Source organism: Ceratotherium simum, chromosome 24 (assembly GCF_057802395.1).
Source record: "Ceratotherium simum simum isolate JZ-2026a chromosome 24, ASM5780239v1, whole genome shotgun sequence".
NCBI classification, from domain to species: domain Eukaryota; kingdom Metazoa; phylum Chordata; class Mammalia; order Perissodactyla; family Rhinocerotidae; genus Ceratotherium; species Ceratotherium simum.
Genome location: NC_141923.1, coordinates 37,645,163 through 37,664,226, shown reverse-complemented (window position 1 = coordinate 37,664,226; position 19,064 = coordinate 37,645,163). Strand labels below are relative to the sequence as shown.

General features: G+C 44.0%; 1 protein-coding gene across 3 annotated transcripts in view; it reads left to right on the top strand.

Annotated features, from left to right (window-relative positions):
* The window catches only part of FNTB (farnesyltransferase, CAAX box, subunit beta), a 62,431-nt gene extending 44,395 nt beyond the window's left edge, over positions 1–18,036 (top strand). For 2 of the 3 annotated variants that reach the window (XM_014784299.2, XM_087448364.1), the window contains exons 7-12: positions 610–696; positions 7,101–7,230; positions 9,891–10,023; positions 11,139–11,250; positions 12,092–12,206; positions 16,524–18,036. In XM_014784299.2, the coding sequence (XP_014639785.1) occupies positions 610–696; positions 7,101–7,230; positions 9,891–10,023; positions 11,139–11,250; positions 12,092–12,206; positions 16,524–16,655 (709 nt within the window). In that variant the 3' untranslated portion in view covers positions 16,656–18,036. The remainder of the gene's footprint in view (positions 1–609; positions 697–7,100; positions 7,231–9,890; positions 10,024–11,138; positions 11,251–12,091; positions 12,207–16,523) is intronic. The other variant, XR_001390526.2, reaches the window with a different exon arrangement.
* The last annotated feature ends 1,028 nt before the right edge of the window (positions 18,037–19,064 follow it).

The following is a 19,064-nucleotide window of genomic DNA, read 5'->3' as shown; positions in this document are numbered from 1 at the left end:
TGGAGGGGGGGGCTTGAAATCAAAGCGCTTTTCTCCCTCTAGAGGCCAAAGGAATGTACTGAGTGGGCCTGTCTATTCCTGTCCCTCTTGTCTGGTCTAGGCAGCCATGAGGGTTTGGTGGCCTACTTTGGAGTGCGTCTGTTGCAGAAAAAATATAGTTAACCTTTAATGTGTCCATGCCGTAAACAGATACAAATCCTGGCTCTAAAACAGTGCTGACATCTGAATGGATGAACCTATCACAAATACCTGGATGACTCCAGGGAGTTTGAGGAACCAGTATAGGTCTTTGAAAGAAGAGCTAAGTTCACTTTTGACACGAATTGATGTGGCCGTTATTTCCTCTGATGTAGATTTGACCATGTGGAGGTAGGGAGAAGAGAATGTCATGTTCTTTCACTGGAGCCATGCTGTGAGCAACTCTATCCAAACAGAATGTCCAGCCTCTCAGTGGGAGACCCGGAGGACTGACCGTGTGCCAGGAGTGAGGACGGGAGGGCAGTACAGCTTATTAGGCAGAGAGAGCAGTCCGCCCCAGAAGTCCAGGGAGCCTCATTTAGGCTCTTCCGTAAGGCTTAACACTTTTCCCCTCTATTTCTGTCCTTCCAGAAGTGCATACTGTGCCGCCTCGGTAGCTTCTCTGACCAACATCATCACTCCAGATCTCTTTGAGGGCACTGCTGAATGGATAGCAAGGTGAGAGAAGCTGGGGTTTGTCCTGGCCTCTGAGACAGCAGGTGGTCACGACTTGTGAAAAATAACGAAAATGGAAAAGGACCCAAATGTTAGAGTTGTAGATTGTGCATTTCAAGAATACTTTAAAAGTTTTCTTTTTCCCAAATTTTCCTTAATGTTGTATTATAGTTTAGATTGGCAAGGATCAAAAGCTTGGGTGAACAGTATTGGTGGGAGCCTAAATGGATTTGACCACGTGGAGAGCAATTTGGTGATATCTGAGAGTTGCTCTTGCTGATGACCCAATAATTTCCACTCCTACAGAAACTCTCACACACTTGTATGAAAGAGACAAGCATAGGACTTGTGTATAAGAGCAAAAAGCTAGAAAGAGGTTAAATGTTCATAAGTACCAGATGGATAAGTAAGTTGAGGTATAGTCACATTGGAATATCACATAGTAGTTAAAATGAATGAACTAGAGCTACATGTATCAATATGGATAAATCTCAAAAACAGCGTTGAGTAAAAAAAAAAAGGATGTTAAAGAAAACATGCAGATCAGCACATTTACTTAAAATTTGCAAACATGCAAAACAATTCTTTGTTGTTCATGGGAAGAATCACATGTAGTAATACAAAAACACATGTGGGAAGGATAAACACCAAATTCAGGATGGTGGTTACTTTTGGGGGAGAGCACAAAGGAAATGAGATCAGGAGAGGTCTACGCATCTATGCAGGAGACTTCAACTGTGTCTCTAATTGTTCATTTCTGTAAAATAAAAAAAAGATCTGAAGTGTATATGGCTAAATCAAAGCTAGGTGTTAGATACATGTATGTTCTATATGTTATTTGCTATACTTTCCTGGATGCTTCAAATATTTCATAATTTAAAAAAAGAAAACAAAAGGTATAGCAGATATGTATGTACTATTATGGAATGATATCCAAGCTGTATTGTTTTTTTTTTTTTTACATTTTTATTTGTGTCAAAGTAGTACTTACTACTATGAAAATATAATTTACAGCTAAAGCAGATGATGTACTATGATCATATTTACCTTTTTGTATAACTCTTATTTTCCTGGAATTAATCACTACCTCTTTTTTTAAATGTATGTGAATTCATGAATTCATCCCCAAATTTTCTGCCAGAGCTATAAAAGTTACTCTCAATACAGTCAAACACTTCAGGGAATGTATCAGTTCTCGTGTGTGTGTGTGAGAGTGTGTGTGTGTGTGCATGTGTGGGTTGTGAGTTATCCCTCCTGGTGGCTTCTGCCCTCCTGCTGCAGTCTGGACAGATTGCTCTCACTTGCTGCACAGCAGGCATCCAGAAGCTTCCTTTCAGCATGAAATTCACTTCATTTCTCTCCTTTGTTGAAGCCCCTGTCCTCCTTTTTCTTGGTTTACTTACTCATTTTAATGAAGCACATACTCCAATAGATCCCAAAAAAGGGCACTTGGGAAATACATTTTTAAGATTTTGCATATATCTTTTTTCTAGTCTCACACTTGACTGATAGTTTATTTGGTTAGACATTTCTAAATTGGAAAACTGTATAAATCGTATACCTTCAGAATTTTTAAGTGTTGCTTCATTATCTTCTGGCTTCTGGTGTCATTGTTAAACAGGCTGGTAATAATAATAACCAGCATTTACTGAGGACTTGGTGTGTGATACTCAATAGTAAGGTAACTATATAGTTTAGAGGTTGAGAGTATAAGCTTTTGAGCTAGGCTGCCTAGGTTTGGTTCTTTTTTATACTTTCTGCTTCTCAGTTGAGATTTCCCATCTTTTTATTCATTACAATTGTATTTTTCTTCACTGAAGTAAACGTATAATTATAATATCTGCTTTAAAATTCTTGCCTGGTAGTTTCAACATCTGGGTACCTTGGAGTTGACATGTCACATTTTCCTGATTCTGCATATGTCAGGTAAATTTTGGATTGTATCCTGGACATTGTGATGTTATGTCCTGGAGACTGGATTCTGTTAGATTGCTCTAAAGAGTGTTGGTGTTTTTATTTTAGCAGGCAGTCAACTTGGTTAGACTCAGACTGCAGATTGTTACACCTGCATTGGGCAGTGGCTCAGCTCTTGGATTAGTTTTTGGTCAGAAGCTATTCGCAGTTTGCCCAATGTGTGTGTGATTCAGGGGTCAGGTAGAAACTTGAGCAAAGTTTAAGTGTGGAACTTGGGGTTTTCCTTCTCTGGTTCTCCTCTTTCTGGGATTCCTTGATTTCTGTCAGCCTGGTTCTTCTTGCCAGAAAGATGGTGGGCTTTCTATTAGTTTCACTTTCCCTCCCCTGCCCCCTGACCTGCTGCTGCCACCAGTGGGTGACTGTAGCCATCCTCAGGGCAAGCCACAAAGAAAAAAGGGGTGGGGGAGGGGATGCGCTGCCTGCCTGCTGTTGTCTGCTCCAACTTTCAAAGCCCCACCGAAATCTGCCTGCCTTTTTCAGTCTGCTGAGCCCGCGGGAAGTTGTTTCTGTGTGTTTTGTCCAGTGTGGGTGGCTATTTGCAGGAGGATTAGTCTGTTAGGCACTTACTAGATGTGGACCTCTGATTGCCTGGGTTTGAATCCCAGTTTCATCGTTTATTAGCTTTGTGCCTTGGACAAGTTATTTAACTTCTCTATGTCATAGTTTCCTTATATGTCAAATGGTGGGACATTGAATTTGATATTAAGCTGCAATACAAAGAAATTAAGTGACCACAGCCTGTTATGGTAACCACTGTGCTTTCCTGTCTCCCAATGCCATTGTGGTTCCCAATCCATTGTATGCTTTTGTTTTCTTTCTCTCTCTCTGTCCCACCCCATCCCCCTCTCTAGAAGTTTCTAGAATCTTTAGTCTCACTGTTTGGAAACTTTGTGTTGTTGAACCATGATATGGATGTTTTTTCAGTCATTATGCTGGGCACTCAGCAGGTATCTTTGATCTGGAATTACATATATTTCAGTTCCAAGAAACTTTATTATATTATTTATTTGATAATTTCTTCCCCTCCATTTTCTATGTTTGTTCTTTTTATAACATCCTATAAGTAGGATTAGTTTTCTAATTTTCCAAAATTTTTTTGCCCATTTTCCACCTTTTAATCTTTCTTACTGTACTTCCTGATAGACTCCCTTTTCTTCATCTTCTAATCCTTCTATTGAGGTTTTTTTCCTGCAATTCTGTTCTAAACTTTCTGGAGCTTACTTTTTCCTTATTTATAAAAAAAGAATACTTCTTTTTTAAATACTCTCCTGTTCTTGTTTCAGGGATATTTTATCCTTGCAGTGTTTTTATTTCATATAATATTTTATCTAAAGATATAACTTTAAAAAGTTTACTTCTGCTCCCTACATTATTTCCTCCAATTTGTTTTTGTTTGTTTTGGTCTCTCTTTCATATTAGTGACTTTGCTCAAATGTCTGGAGTTCATATTTAGGAGTCAGGTGCTAAAGGGCTGATGGGAGCTCTGTGAGCCAGGATGGGCGAGGATCCAGCCATTCATCGGGGAATTCTCATATATCAGTGTCTGTAGGGTTTTTAACTTGGGCATATCATTTTCCCTAGAGAAGAATCTTCCAGATTCCTGGTTGCAGTATGAAGTTGGCCACCAGCTTTGTGAAATACTAGTAGGGAAAGGGGTTGGGGTGTTGTGTTCAGATTGTAGACTCTCACTTAATCCCCCTGCTCAGCACAGCCTCCCTCCTGTTCTCAGCTGTGCTGAGAATTCAGATCCTGGAATTCAGATCCTCTTGATTAAACCCCCAAAACCTCCCATCTTCTGCTGGGTTTAGTCCTTCTGCAGGGTCCCTGGAGGTCTAACTGATTCTTTTTTTTTTTTTTAATGATTTCTCACTTTTTTTTTTTTTTTAGGAAGATTAGCTCTGTGCTAACATCTGTTGCCAGTCTTCCTCTTTTTCTTTTTTTTTTTCTCCCCAAAGCCCCAATACATAGTAGTATATCATAGTTCTAGAGCTGTAGCTCTTCCGTGTGGGACACTGCCTCAGCGTGTCTTGATGAGCGATGAGTAGGTCCACACCCAGGATCCGAACCAGCGAACCCTGGGCCGCCTAAGCAGAGCACGTGAACTTAACCGCTATGCCAGTGGGCCGGCCCCTAACTGATTCTTAAATAAATGTGCAACCAGTGGACTTGATTCAAACGCATCCCACTTTTAGAGGGACCTGTGTCTCCAGCCCCTGGGGCTCTCACTGGGGCATATCACCTTGCTTTCTGTGGCTTCCTCCCTACCTCCCCTGGGCTGGTTTAGGTTTCTTTATTCTGTTAAGTCAGTTACTTCTTATCTCTCTCCTTTTCTAGCTTTCAAAATTTTATTTCCTGTCTGTATTCATATCCTCTCCTATTCTCTTTACCCTTGTGGGTTTATCCCTTTTTAAATTCCTTTACTTTCATTTTACTGGGCTCTTGTGTTCAGTCTGTTATGTTTAGCCAGAAGACACTCCCAAAGAATTTTACTAAATTGCTCCCATGCATGTAAAATGCTCCCGTGCGTGTAAAAACAGAGGGAGGGAAATTGGAATAAAAATATGTATATGGTGTCCATCTGTGTGTGCGTGCACGTGTGTGTATGTGTGTGTGTACAGAGGGAAAGAGACTGAGACACAGACACTGACAGTGATCACTGCTGGTGAGAGGGACTAGGAGGCCAGGGTGGGCAGGAGAATTACTTTTTGTTGTTTATTTTTTTATACTGCTTGAATTTATTTTAATTCAAAACAATTTTTAAAGGGTAAGTTAAGAAAAAGAGAAATTTTAACAGGTCCCATGCATATTCTTCACTCATCAGACCTCTCACACTTGAGCTGTTCCTATGCTCCACGTAGCCAAATGCACTGGAAAGAAAAGCTGGAGTGAGTGTGTTGGGTGGTGGTGAGATTGGGGGATGGAGGATGCTCAAGAATCTGTACAGGGAATGGTAGCCAGTTTTTGACTCTGCGCTCTGACCTCCCTGGGCTTGGGGCCTCTCTACAAAAGGCCTGTGAGTTCTCAAGATGCCAGGCCTCAAGGGAGAGGTGCCTGAAGACAGGAGGTATTACCGCTTCCTTTCTCTCCCACGCAGAAGTTTTCCCAGCTCGTGGATGAAGTGCTCATCCACCTGCGCACCTGTGCTATAGCCAGGACTGTGAGGGAGACACACCTGTAGAGAGTGTGATGCTATGTTCATACTTGGAGATCATTGGAAGTAAAGTTCTATGTTGTTATATGAAAATATACTGAAAGAAAACTTCATGTCACAGATAAAACATGTTCGTTATAGACAAGCAAAAAGAAGAAAATCTAAACCACTTGTAATTCCCCACAAACCACTCTTTTGGTGTATATCTTTCCAGGATTCCAGAAAAATCATACAGTACATTATCATTTTATAACTTTTTTCATGTAATCTATTTGGAACATCTTTAAATATCCTCCCATAGCATCATTTTAAATGACTGTGCAGTATCCTGTGGTACAGATGTGCCGTAATTTATATAATCAGTCCCTGCCTGCTGAGCTTCTGAGCTGTTTCCAATGTTTCACTGTTGTAAATGAGAATTCAGTAAGCAGGCTTAAAATCTGGTCTTTGGACACATTCTTACTCATTTTGTAGGATTAATTCCTAGAAATGACCCTAAATTGCTAGGCCAAAGATTATGCATATTTTTATGACCAGAAAATACACTCTTAATATATAGTCTAACCCCAAATAATAATAATTGTAATAATAATAAATGAGTAATTTGAATACAGTCATGCATTGCTTAACAACAGGGATGTGTTCTGAGAAATGCATTGTTAGGAGATTTTGTCGTTGTGTGAACATCATAGAGTGTACTTACACAAACCTAGATGGTACAGCCTACTACACACCTAGGCTCTATGGTACTAATCCTCTGGGCCCACTGTCATATATGCAGTTCATCGTTGACCAAAATGTCCTTATGCAGCACATGACTGTATATAGGAAATTATAATCAAAAAAAGGTTTATCGTGAACAGTTATAAAGGTATATATGTTCACTGTAGAAACTTTTTGAAAATATAGAAAAATAAAGAGGAAAAATATCAGCAATAGCCCTGTACTAAAAGATAACCAGAATCAGCAATTCTTTTTCAATTTCATTTTAACCTGATGGTTATCATACTATATGTATGATTTTATAACTTTTTCCAGAAAGTAATGATTTGAGGTACTATGTTTGTTACATAAGTAGACTGTTTGAGTTTCCTTTTTTTTTTTTGAGGAAAAGGCATTTCCAAAAGTTAATTAGCTGGCATTTTTCCATTCATAGTTGTGATGGTTTAGGCCTTAATCTGAGCAGACTCATTCCTCGCCATTAGGGTGGTCCTGCACTTGTGCCCATCCACTCGTTGGTTGACACTGACCCCTCCATCTGCTTTTCTCCATCTCCTCCTAGGTGTCAGAATTGGGAAGGTGGAATTGGCGGGGTGCCAGGGATGGAAGCCCATGGTGGCTATACTTTCTGTGGCCTGGCTGCACTGGTCATCCTCAAGAAGGAACGTTCCTTGAATTTGAAGAGCTTATTAGTAAGTGCCTGTTGATCCATCTTCCTCTCAGGCCCCAGGCCCCTGGTGATGTGACTACTCAGACATGCAGGCTGCGGGGACAGTTTGGCGGTGGGAAGGACTAACAGAGTTCCTGTTTGAGCTCAGGAACTGAAAGTCCTGGATGAAGCTTTAGATAGAGTTGTTGGAGCGCTCAGCCCTGTTCTGAGAAAGTGGAAGGAGTGAACATCTGCTCTCAGTTTTGGCTCCCTTCTTGCCGCCTTTCCATCTTCCTGCTCTGAACTTTCTACATGGTGTGTTAGGCCAACCCCAGAGTCTTCTTGAGTCCCTCAGATATCTGGTGTAAGCCAGAGTACCTTCCTCATACTTCCAAGAGAAGTATAGCTTCAGTCTCTTAAAATTAGAGGTTATCGTGTATCTTAGAAAGAATCTCCTAAGAGAAAAAGTTATGAGAAAAGCTTTGAGGCATTTTTAAGCCAAGCTTTTATTACCTACCACACTATGTGAACATTTAGTAACTACATTTAAATGAGCTGAGCAGAGCTGGGTCATTGCATTGAGCAGGCAGCCCAAGCATTTATGTCTGGACTCCACGCTCCTGACCGATATTCAGATGAACTCAGAAAGCAGTCAGCTTCAGGGAGTCGCTAGATCATAGTTACGTTATCATTGGAGGCCTGGTGCACAAACATGCACACAGCCGCAGCACCAAGGAGACGTCTTTGGGGGAAGCACTGACTCCCTGACCATGACCTCAAAGCAAACCAGCTGCAACTGACATTCATCTCCTCTCCCCAAGTTCAGGTGTCAGGCTCCCATCATAGGAACCATCATGAGACCCATCAGGAGCTTCCAAGAGAGTTTCTGTTATACTCTGTAGAGATGTGACCAGCAGCATTTTGTCCTCATTCTTAGGAGGCCTCTTATAGCATATTCTTCTTGAAGGTTCTTAAAGGCTTGAAGGGTCATGCTGAACTGGAAACTTAGTGCAGTAGACTTAGAGTTTATCAGTTTGTTTCAAAATCTGATCACCAACAAGGCATGAAACATAAAAGACCCATCTCCCAGGCAGAAATAAGGAATACAATTAGCGAATGCTTCAGTCACCAGGACAATATTCTAGATTTGAACCCTGTCTCTGCCACTTCCTAGCCATGTGACCTTGGGAAAATTGTCTAATCTGTTTTAGCTTCAATTTTTTTTCCTTCATAAGGTGGAGATAACAGTTCTTTGAAGGTTAAAGGAGAGAACATATATAAACAGGCTGGCAGATAGTAGGCGCTCAATAAATGTTCTGTCCTTCTGACCCAAACTGCTCCCTCCCCTCCATTTGCTTTGGGAGAACTAGGACCCATATCTGAAGGATTTTATGAATTCATGTAGCCAAGGGAAACAGAATAAACCCATGGGCTTAGGCACTGGAAACAATTAATGAGACTGGCTTATAAACACTTAAACTTGGGATATGTAAAAAACAAGGTGGTCCGCACTGTTTCCTTGAGTAATCTCAGCCTACTCTCATTAAATGGCATCGTCCCTAAAGCATTGGTTCCTTTAAGACCCACTGGGGATATATTTGTGCCTGTACCTGCAGGGCAGTTTTCTGTGTCTTTCTTTTAAGAATTTGTGACTCTCTGTGGGTGGGTGTTGCCTTGAACAGGAGTATAATCTACACTCTACAACATTTAACTTAAAGGAGGGCTGGATGCCCCTTCTGCAAAGTGTCCTTAGTGGCTACTTTCAGGAAATCAGTCTAGTAAGAACTAAGTCCAGGGGAAATACCCTCCTCTGCCCGTTTCAGTTCGGTGGGCAGCTCTGTGAGTCCATGGCTGGTGGCTGGAGCTGCCTGGGAGAGCTGGGAGGGAAATGGAAATGTCATTATCTGCTCAGCCAGAAGCTTGTGCTCATTCCTGGAGGCCAAACCCACGACTATCTTGATCTTAGTAGTAGAGTGTGTTTAGAAAACTTGGAGATAAGTGAGGAACGGTGGCATCATGTGTGACCACTGAATGACATCAAAAGCCACTGTAGAGGTTTAAAGTAAAAGCTTTTCTTCAGCCAACCAGGTTCCCCTGGAGAAGCAGAGAGGCTAGACCAACAGAGCCATCACTGGTAATCGGGACTAATGGCTTCTGCTTTCAGTCCTGTGAGTGACTTGCTAAGAGCGCTTGGATGAATTTCCTCAGGTGCCAAGTAAAAGTCAGGAACAGTTTGAGATCATCTGATGAGATGTAGCACAAAGTTCCATTTATCTGCTTTTAATAAACTTCCCTGAGCAGGAATAGTGATTAGAAATGAGCCCCTGGTGGTCTTGTCTTAAATTCCTAGTTAAGCCTTGTTTATTGAGAGACTTCCGCAGGTCACCTTACGGCCAACTTGGCCTCTTTATTCTCTCAGCACAAGAACCTATTTGGAACCCTGGAAAAGGCGGTTAGTTGTGTGTTAGGCGCAGAGCAACGATCAGTACTGGTTTCCTCAAAAGAGTTGGCTTAAATGGTGCCCTCGATGTCTGTGGCAGTGAGGGGAAGGAAGTACGAAGCCACAGCTGCAGAACACGAGTGCCAGGAAGCCAAGAGATGGGAACACGCAGTCCCTAGATTGGCCTCTGGAGAGCTTGTCTTGCTGGAATTTGTGTCTTTTTTATCCTATAGCTGCCTCTCTCTTCTCTGTCTCATTCTCAGCAATGGGTGACCAGCCGGCAGATGCGGTTTGAAGGCGGATTTCAGGGCCGCTGCAACAAGCTGGTGGATGGCTGCTACTCCTTCTGGCAGGCGGGCCTCCTGCCCCTGCTCCACCGCGCGCTGCACGCTCAAGGTGAGTTGGGGTGCTGTTGGCAGGGCTAGGTGATTTCCTTGGCCGCTGAACAGGTCAGGAGGCCTTCCTTAGAGGGGTTGAAGTGAGCTCTGTCTGTCCTGGATTTGGAGCGCCCCGTGTGGAACCTCCTGCCTTGAGGCATGCATGTGCAGACTAGGATTTAGTTCTAGTGGTTTAGGGGTCATTGCTGCTTCAGAGTGGCCGTGACTAGGAGGAAGCGGGTGCCTGTCCTGGGCCCACGGTGATTGCCACCTCAGCTGAGTGTGCACTGCTTCCAGGGCAGAGCTCTGTATTGCTCATGTCAGAACTGAAAATCCATGCTGTGCACGTGGTCGCAACAGTGACAGAAAAGGCAATTGCATAAAGGGGCAGAGAACCAGATCTCATGGAGAAAAGGCCCACCACGTCTGGCTGGCTGTGTGGTTGCTGCCACTAGAAATGTTACGCAGTTATGCCCTGCATAACAATGTTTCAGTCAACGACAGACCGCGCATACGGCAGTGGTCCGATAAGTGGTACTGACCATACAGCCCAGGTGTGTAGTGGGTTACACCATCTAGGTTTGTGTAAGTGCACTGGATGATGTTCGCACAACGACAGAATCGCCTAACAATGCATTTCTCAGAACAAAGCCCCATCGTTAAGCAATGTATGACTGACTGTATTTTAAATTTACTGAAGAATCCTGAATGCAAGTTTGTCGCACCCGCACCACTTGAGTGGAGAGATCCGTGTTCATGTCTGTGGAGTCTCAAATGGGACTAAAACCAAAGCAGTTCAATAGCAAGCAGAACTTCTGGGAGTCTGCCCTTATCATCTCCTGAAATCTCAGGCCACCTGCTGACTCCTGAATCTTCTTCTCATTTATTTCATGTGAGAGCAGATGAACCTGCTGAGCTGATGCTCTTAGCTCACATCAAGCTTCAGGAGAAGGGATATGTCGTGGGACTTGGGTGAAGACATCAAGTGTCCCAAGAATGTAATTTTCAGAATTAGTCCCAGAAGAATAGAGGGAGACATTGACTTTTCATTGAGTAATAAAATACAAAGACGTCCTTGAGACACTGTTGGACCTCCGCCAGCCCCGGCCGCACTGACCCTGTGCTTTTCCACAGGTGACCCTGCCCTCAGCATGAGCCACTGGATGTTCCATCAGCAGGCCCTGCAGGAGTACATTCTCATGTGCTGCCAGTGCCCTGCCGGGGGGCTGCTGGATAAACCTGGCAAGTGAGTGCCTTCTGTCTGGGACAGGAGGGACGGGAGGGGGAGAGGGTGTGCCCCTCAGGCCTCCTCAGAGCCACACAGAGCAGGTGCCGACCTTAACAGAGGGTGCCCCTGTCCATCCAGCTGCTCAGTGCTGGTGTGACGTGGGCAGAAGCACCCCCATCTCGAGCACCCACTTCGAGTGCCATCGATCCTGGCCTATCCTTTCTCCCCACTGACATGCACCCCCTCCCCAGATGGGTGAACAGATTGCCAGGTTGGTAGCTTTTTCTTTCCTCCTTTTTTAAAAACCAAACTGATTTAAATAGAACAAGATACAGGTAAAACCCCTGAATGTCGTAAACGGAGATGATAATTACGACACCTATTACAGAGTAGATTAAATAACTTTAGTGCCGTAATGAAAAAGGGAAATCGAATAAGTCCTGTTCCCTTGGCTGCTCCCCTCTGTGCGCACACACCCTGCCCTCGGCATGCAAGGGGAGCCCCAGCTGAAGGCCGGCCCCCAGCAGTTTATCAGGAAGGATTTGGCCCATTTCTAGATATTTTGGTATTTTTTTGGAAAAATACATGAATTTAGCACTAGCACTACCTGGGAGAGCCCTTTCCGGAAGCAGCTGGAGGGACTGACTCTAAAAAGACAGTTCCTGCTGTTGGGCAGGGCTGAAGGGTGGGGCTCTGAAAGATGCTGCTGGGGAAAACCAGGCTCCCGTGTGCAGGGCAGGGTGGGACGTGTGAGTGCCTCCAGGCGTCTGGGTGTGTGGTCGCGTTCATTGTTAGGGCTGCACTGCGAGGTTTGTGGGGAGCAGAGGAGCTCCTGCTTAGAGCCGCCCTGTTCTTGCAGGTCTCGAGACTTCTACCACACCTGCTACTGCCTCAGTGGCCTGTCCATAGCCCAGCACTTCGGCAGCGGAGCCATGTTGCACGATGTGGTCCTGGGTGTGCCCGAAAATGCTCTGGTAAGGTGGGATGGGGGCGCTCAACACTCCTTCTGCACAAGGTCCCCCAGGATGGGGGCTTACCAGGAGAGCAGAGCAGCTGCTCTTGCTCTGCAGAACTGGCTCTGTGCATCTCCTGTGTGGACAGGCCGGTGAGCTCGCAGTCTCTCCCTCGGTTTGCAGTCCATTTGTGAGGATGTGACTGTGGAGGAGACGCTCCTCGAAGCAAACGCAAGGTTTCAGGCAAGGGGTCCAATCTGTGACGGAGGTTTTGTGCCTTTATCCCAGGGTCTAGGACCTGGACCACTTATGATATGATAGTTCCCTCTCCAAGGAAGCTTCCTCAGAGGCAGTAACTTCCAGCATCTGCAGCCACGCAGCCCTCGCTGTATGGCTGCCTCTGTCTTCTGGAGCTCTCAGCCTGCGGGCCATCTCTCCAGAGAAGCCTTCTCAGACCACCGTCTGTAAATGAGATCACCCCGAAATGCTCTGCCATGGCCCCTTGTCCGTGCCCTTCATAGCACTCATCACAGTTTGTAATGTGTGTGTTTAACTTGTTTCTGTCTGCTTCCCTCAAAAACTGTCACCCCACGTGGGCAGAATGCTCACCACTGCGTCCAGCCCCAGACCAGCCTGGCCGCAGGAGACGCTCCTGAGCCCAGATGTGAATCCAGTAGGATCATCCACAGCCATCACATGACGGGGCCCGTGCAGATTGTCATGAAATAGTTGCAACAGGAGAAACACAAATGGCCAGTAGATGAATGAAAAGATGCCCAGCCTCACAATTAGTCAGAGAAAATCAGAGTAACAACCACTCAGCTTTTTCAAGTCTGAACATTTTTCCATATTGACCTCCTCTGCAACCTTCCTCCTTCCCCAGCCTAACTCTGTCCTGAATTTGACATTCATCATGCCTGCCATGTTTTTGTGCTATTACTACAGATGTAGGTATCCATAAACAATAGAGAGAGAATTGTTTTGTAGGTTTCAAACTTTTTATAACAGTACCTGTGGTACCACTTACTCTGCATTGCTTTTCTCACTGACCATTATACTTCTGAGGTTCATCTGTGTTCATGTGTTGCTCTGGTCTATTTATTTTAACTCCTGTGTGGTATTCCCTTGTACAAATGTACCCCAATTTATTTGTCTCATTTCCTGTGGGTTAACCCTGAGATGGTCTCAGTGAACAGCCCTGTGTGAGTTTCTCAGGAGAGACTTGCTGGGTTGAAGAGGACATGCTCACCTTCACGAGGCGGCACTGAGCACTCTCCAACGTGTGTGTGTTATTTCACACTCACACGGCAGTAGGAGGAGTCGCTCCGTAGTCAGACTTTTCCTTTCTGCCAATCTGGTGGATGTGAAACAGTGTCTCAGTTTTGTTTTGTATTTCCCTGATTATTAGTGAGGTGGAGCATCTTTTCAAATGTTTTTTGCCATTTGTGTTATATCTTCTGTGAATTGGCTGCCAGCTCAGATCCTTTGCTCATTTTTTTACTGATTTGTAATTTTAATTGTTTGCCCTTTTCTTACGTATTTGTAAGAGTTCTCTGTGTTTTTTTTTGGGCGGGGGGTGAGGAAGATTGGCCCTGAGCTAACATCTGTGCCAATCTTCCCCTATTTTGTATGTGGGACGCCACTACAGCATGGCTTGATGAGTGGTGTAGGTCCCGTGCCCGGGATCCAAACCTGCCGAACATAACCACTAGGCCACGGGGCCAGCCACTGTGTGTTCTTGATACGAATCCTTTGTCAGTGGTGTGTGTGTGTGTGTGGTGAACCTCTTCCAGTTTGTGACTTGTCAAAGAAAGACTTGTCTTTCTTTTTCAGTGTTTTTGTTAAATAGGAGATTTTAATGTTAAACATTAAACAATTTTACTTGTTTTGGTTTTTGAGGGGTTTTTTGGGTGGAGGGTTACTTAAGAAATCTTTCCCTGCCCTGAAGTCATAAATATATTTTCTTCTAAACAGTCTTAAGTTTTGATTTTCCCGTCTAGATTTTAATTCTCTTGGAATTAATCTCTGTCTGTGGTGAGGGGTGGGTATCATTTTATCTTTTTCCATGTGGATAAGCAGTTGACCAGCACCATTTGTGGACATTTACAACCTTTCCTGCTGAAGTGTGTCCCGTGTGTCACACACTCAGGTTTCTGTATATGAGGAGACTGTTTCTGGACGCTCGCTTCTGCTCCTCTGGTGTGTCTGCCTGTCTGCACTGTCTTAAGCAAATCTTAAATGCAGGTAGCAAGTCCCATCCACCTCGTTCTTCTTCTTCAAAATTGCCGTGGCTGTTCTTTGCCTTTTCCTTTTTCCTGTGAATTTTAGGATCACTTTATCAAGTTCCACAAAAAAATCTAATGGAATTTTTATTGGAATTGCATTGAATTTAAGATTAATGGGAGAGAACTAAGTTCTTTTCAATATTAGGCTTCCTATTTATGAACATAATTTTTCAGATTTTCTTACATGTCCTTCAGTGGTCTTTTATCATTTTCTCCATAAAGGACTAGTACATCTTTTGTTAGATTTATGTCTAAGAAATTTATAGTTTTTGTGTCTATTGTGACTGGATTATTTTTTCCATTATATTTGGTAACTGGTTGTTACTAATGTATAGAAATGCTATTGATATTTCTATTTTAATTTTGTATCCAGCAGCCTTGCAGAACTCTCTTAATAGTTGTAATAGTTTGTCTGTAGAATCTCTTAGGTTTTCTATTTAGAATATAATGTCATGTTCAAATAAGGACAGTTTTGCCTTTTCCCTTCTGATTTTTGAGAATTTTATTTCTTTTTCTTGCCTTGTATGTTGGCTGAGACCCCCATGGAGTGTTGACTGGAGGTACCAACAGAGGGCATTCCTGTCTTGCTTCCAGTTATAATGGGAAGGCTTACATAATTTTTTCTTAATTTCACCATTAAGTGGGATGCTTACTGTGGAGTTTTGATAAATACTTCATATCAGGTTAGGGATGTTCCCCTCTATTCCTGGTTTTGTTTGTTTGTTTCAGTCATAATCTAGTGTTAAATTTTATTTATGCTTTTTTTCCATCAGGTTTTTCTCCTTTAATCTAATATGGTATGTTTTGTTAATAAATATTCTGATATTAATCTTCCATTCCCGGGTTAAGCCCTTCTTGGTCATAGTAGAGTGTGAGAGTGTGTGTGTGTGTGTGTGTGTGTTTTTAATACCCTGCTGGATTCAGTTTGCTAGTATTTTTGACTAGTATTTTTATATAAGATTTTTTGCATGTATGTTCATGAGAAAGACTTATCTAAAATTCTGTTTTATTGTATTATTCTTTTCCAGTTTATGTTTCAGGATAGTATCATAATCTCAGAAAATTAGATGGGTATCTTCCTTCCCTATTTTTTAATTAATTAATTTTTTTAGTCTTTGAAAAAGTTTGTACAGGTTAGAGATAATCTATTTCTTGCAGGTTTGATAACACTTGCCTGAGCAACCATCTAGGCCTGTGTTTTGGGGGAGAATGGTGGTAGCAGAATAAGCAATTGTTATTATTTTGATTTATTCACATAGGTTTTAAAGAATTTCTTCTTAATTTTGAAAATTTATATTGTTCTATAAAATTATTCAGTTTATCTGAATTTTCATATTTTTTGACATGAAGTTGCTCATAGTATTCTCTTAAAATTTTTAAATCTCTCCTGCAATTATGTCTCCTTCTTCATTCTCCCTGAGTGGAAGGGTCCTGAATACGGGCCTAGGATTGTGCCCTGTGTCAGACCTAAAGTTTCTTTTGGGTTTCTGTGATGTAGTGGAATAATATAAAATACTTTAAATATGGCCTGACACCTTTACTGCATAATAGAGTTGTGACCCTTTTTCTTGATTATAAATATAAATACATGTTCATTGTTTTATTAATTGGAATATATATAAAAATATAAATAAGAAAATGTAAAACACTCAATCATATCACTGTTCCTATTTTGGTATATGTCCAACTTTTGTCTATTTATATACAGCATATCTACAAACACTATTTTAAAAAGTAAGTTTGGGATAATATTGTGCATCCTGTTTTCCTCACTTAATATGTTTATAAGAATTTGCCCATATCATTAAATATTTGAAAGCATGCTTTTTAATGGCTATATAATATTCCTTTGTGTCCCATGTGCCATATGTGCCATAAAATGTTTTTCCAGTACCCTGTCCTTGCACATGAGGGCCTTGTGTGATAAATCTCCATGAGCATCTCTGACGATTTGTTATGCTAAATTCTTACCAGTGCATTTAATGGGTCAAAGGCCGTGCATATTTCCAGGGACCACAGGGTGATTCATTGGCATCTGTTCTTCTCTTCGCAGCAGCCCACTCACCCTGTGTACAATATTGGACCAGATAAGGTGATCCAGGCCACCATGCACTTTCTGCAGAAGCCAGTCCCAGGCTTCGAGGAGCATGAGGATGAGGCAACAGCAGAGCCTGCCACCGACTAGAGGACACGGGGTCCCGCGGCTCTGTGTTCGCCCACCTCCCCAGTCAGACCAAGGTTTATACGTTTTGATACATTCTGCATTCTGTGCGGCACAAGCCTTGGCCACTGTGGAGCTGTGGTTCTTTGTCTTTTCCTGTCAAACAAAAGAAAAGCAATGGCTCTGAGTTTGGAGAACACAGTGGCATGGTTTTTTAAAAATTCTTTCCACTCCTGTCAAACCAAAAATCTGTCGGCCCGTGCGGCATCTAAGCCCGGCTCTGGCCTGGCCAGGGTTGGTTGGGGAACCGTGCATGCTGGGAAGAAGCAGCCCCTCCCCACCAGCTCTCCAGCCTGGACAGTCACACTGAATGAATCACGTCTATGAGTATTTCAGCTCCCAGAGTCACTGCTGCGATTTTCACTTGCACGCCACCATTAAGTTGCCAGGAAGGTGCCCTCCTGTGGGTGGAAATAAGTCTGCTCCATGCCAAGCAGGGGGGGCGGCGGGGGAGCTTTGGGCCCCACCAAAATGAATTTTCCAGAAATAACCCCAGTGGGGCTTCCCTAGGAGGTACCCGAGGCTCTCACCTCCCACCCTGGTTATTTGCAAGGGAAAGGAGCTGGGGCTGGGGGAGAAAAGTCTCCTTGAGTTGTGAGTCCCTCCCCACCAGCTGGAGAACTGAGCCACACATCTCTCCAAGGTCGCGCTTGGTGCATGGGCAGGATTTGCTTCGGCCCCAGGTGTGGTGACTTAGACCAGGAAACCAATTATGAGTGGAAAATGAACCTCTGGTTCAACTCTGTGTCCCTCTCACCCCACCCCATCATGTACCGTGAAAAACCCCCTGATGTCCTCAAGGCAGATGCACAGCCTGCAGCCTGTGGCCATTCTGCATGTTTCCATCCTTCCACCAACTCCCAGCCACCCTCCTCAAAGACAGTGTTGTCTTCTCACCCAGAGTATTAACACTACTAAGTCTTGCACCTTAATTTCTGACTCAGGATCTCTTCACACCCTGCCCACTCCAGGCTCACAGAAAGAAGACCAAGTGGGAAAGAAGCTGGCTGCTGCGAAGGCACCAGCCATGTAAACCAGACTATGGCAGGCTGAGCGCTGCCCGCCGTGTGCAGCTGGCAGGGCCTCTGCTGCCCACACGGAACCCTTTCTCGGTCAGTGGGGTGTTGAGTTGGGTCATCTGTCCACTGCTATGGTCAGAGCAAGCTCCACGTCGCTGACCTGGCCTTCACGTAAGCAGCCGTGGGCTGCAGGCAGCCAGGGGCTCAGAGATGCAGCAGGAGGCTCTTCTCAAAAACTCTGGCCATTTGCTGCCTCTAATTCCCTATTGCTTTGGTGTATTGGGCTATGTATTACCTCCTTGAAATAATAAAAGAATAACATTTTCTACGATGTCTCTTATTTGTGACTGGTACCAAGAAAATGCCTTCAGAATGCCCTGTGTTAGGAGTTACTGAAGGTTGCTCACAGATGGCCCATCTCCTCCTGTGAGATTCCAGACCATGCGTGTTGGTGATTAGGAAGAGGACTGTCGGGTTCCGCCCTCACACACCTTCTGCAGTCGAGGACTGCCTCTGAAGGAGTGGGGAAGGCTCTGTGTTTCCCAAGCTCCCTGGAGCGATTCGGTTTCCTTTTGTCACAGCACTCGGCATGCATTCATGGTCTGTCTATGTGTCTGTCTGTCTCCTCAGCCTGACCGTGAGCAGGGACTGTGCTCCTGAGTCCTAAGGCAGGCATTCAGCAACAGGTGGGTGGGCGGACCTCCTGGCCAGAGGCAGGGGGTTGTCACAGAGGCCGGAATCCTGTGGTCACCTGGCTTTCTTCCTCATCTGGTGAGAGACCTTCCCCCAAGGGAGGCCAAGAAGGTGGGTGCTCTGAGGCCTGACCCTCCTTGATGGAAGAAAACAGAGTATCCTCAGAGTAGAGCATAAACCAAATCCACATCCTAGAATGAAATTCCTGCCCCTCTGCTAACAAAGGTTCGGGTTGCAAAGCAATATTGAAATGCATCCTTTCCATCACTATAACAATAGGCCAACCCTCCGACACCAGTAGCCGCAAGGTATTATGAGATTAATTGCAGGAATAATTGGTGTGGTTAAGAGACAAGGGATTGCTTCAGTCTGAGCTGGCTTTATACCAAGGAGGGAGGCTTGAGCTGGGCCCCAAAGGGTAGGTGAGTTTGGCCAGGTGGAGAAGGGAGGGTCGTCTTCTGGTATCCTTATCTCAGGGGAGTTTACACTGGCACGTCCACGAGGCTCCCTTTCTGCTCCCAGTTGGGTCTGGAGGGTTTTCTAACAAAGAGCATTCAAAGTGGATCCCGGAGATAAATTCTCAGATTTATATGTGGATCCTTAAGTAGAAGGCACTTATACAGCATTCAAAGTGGGTTACCCCAAATAAATATTTCCCCTG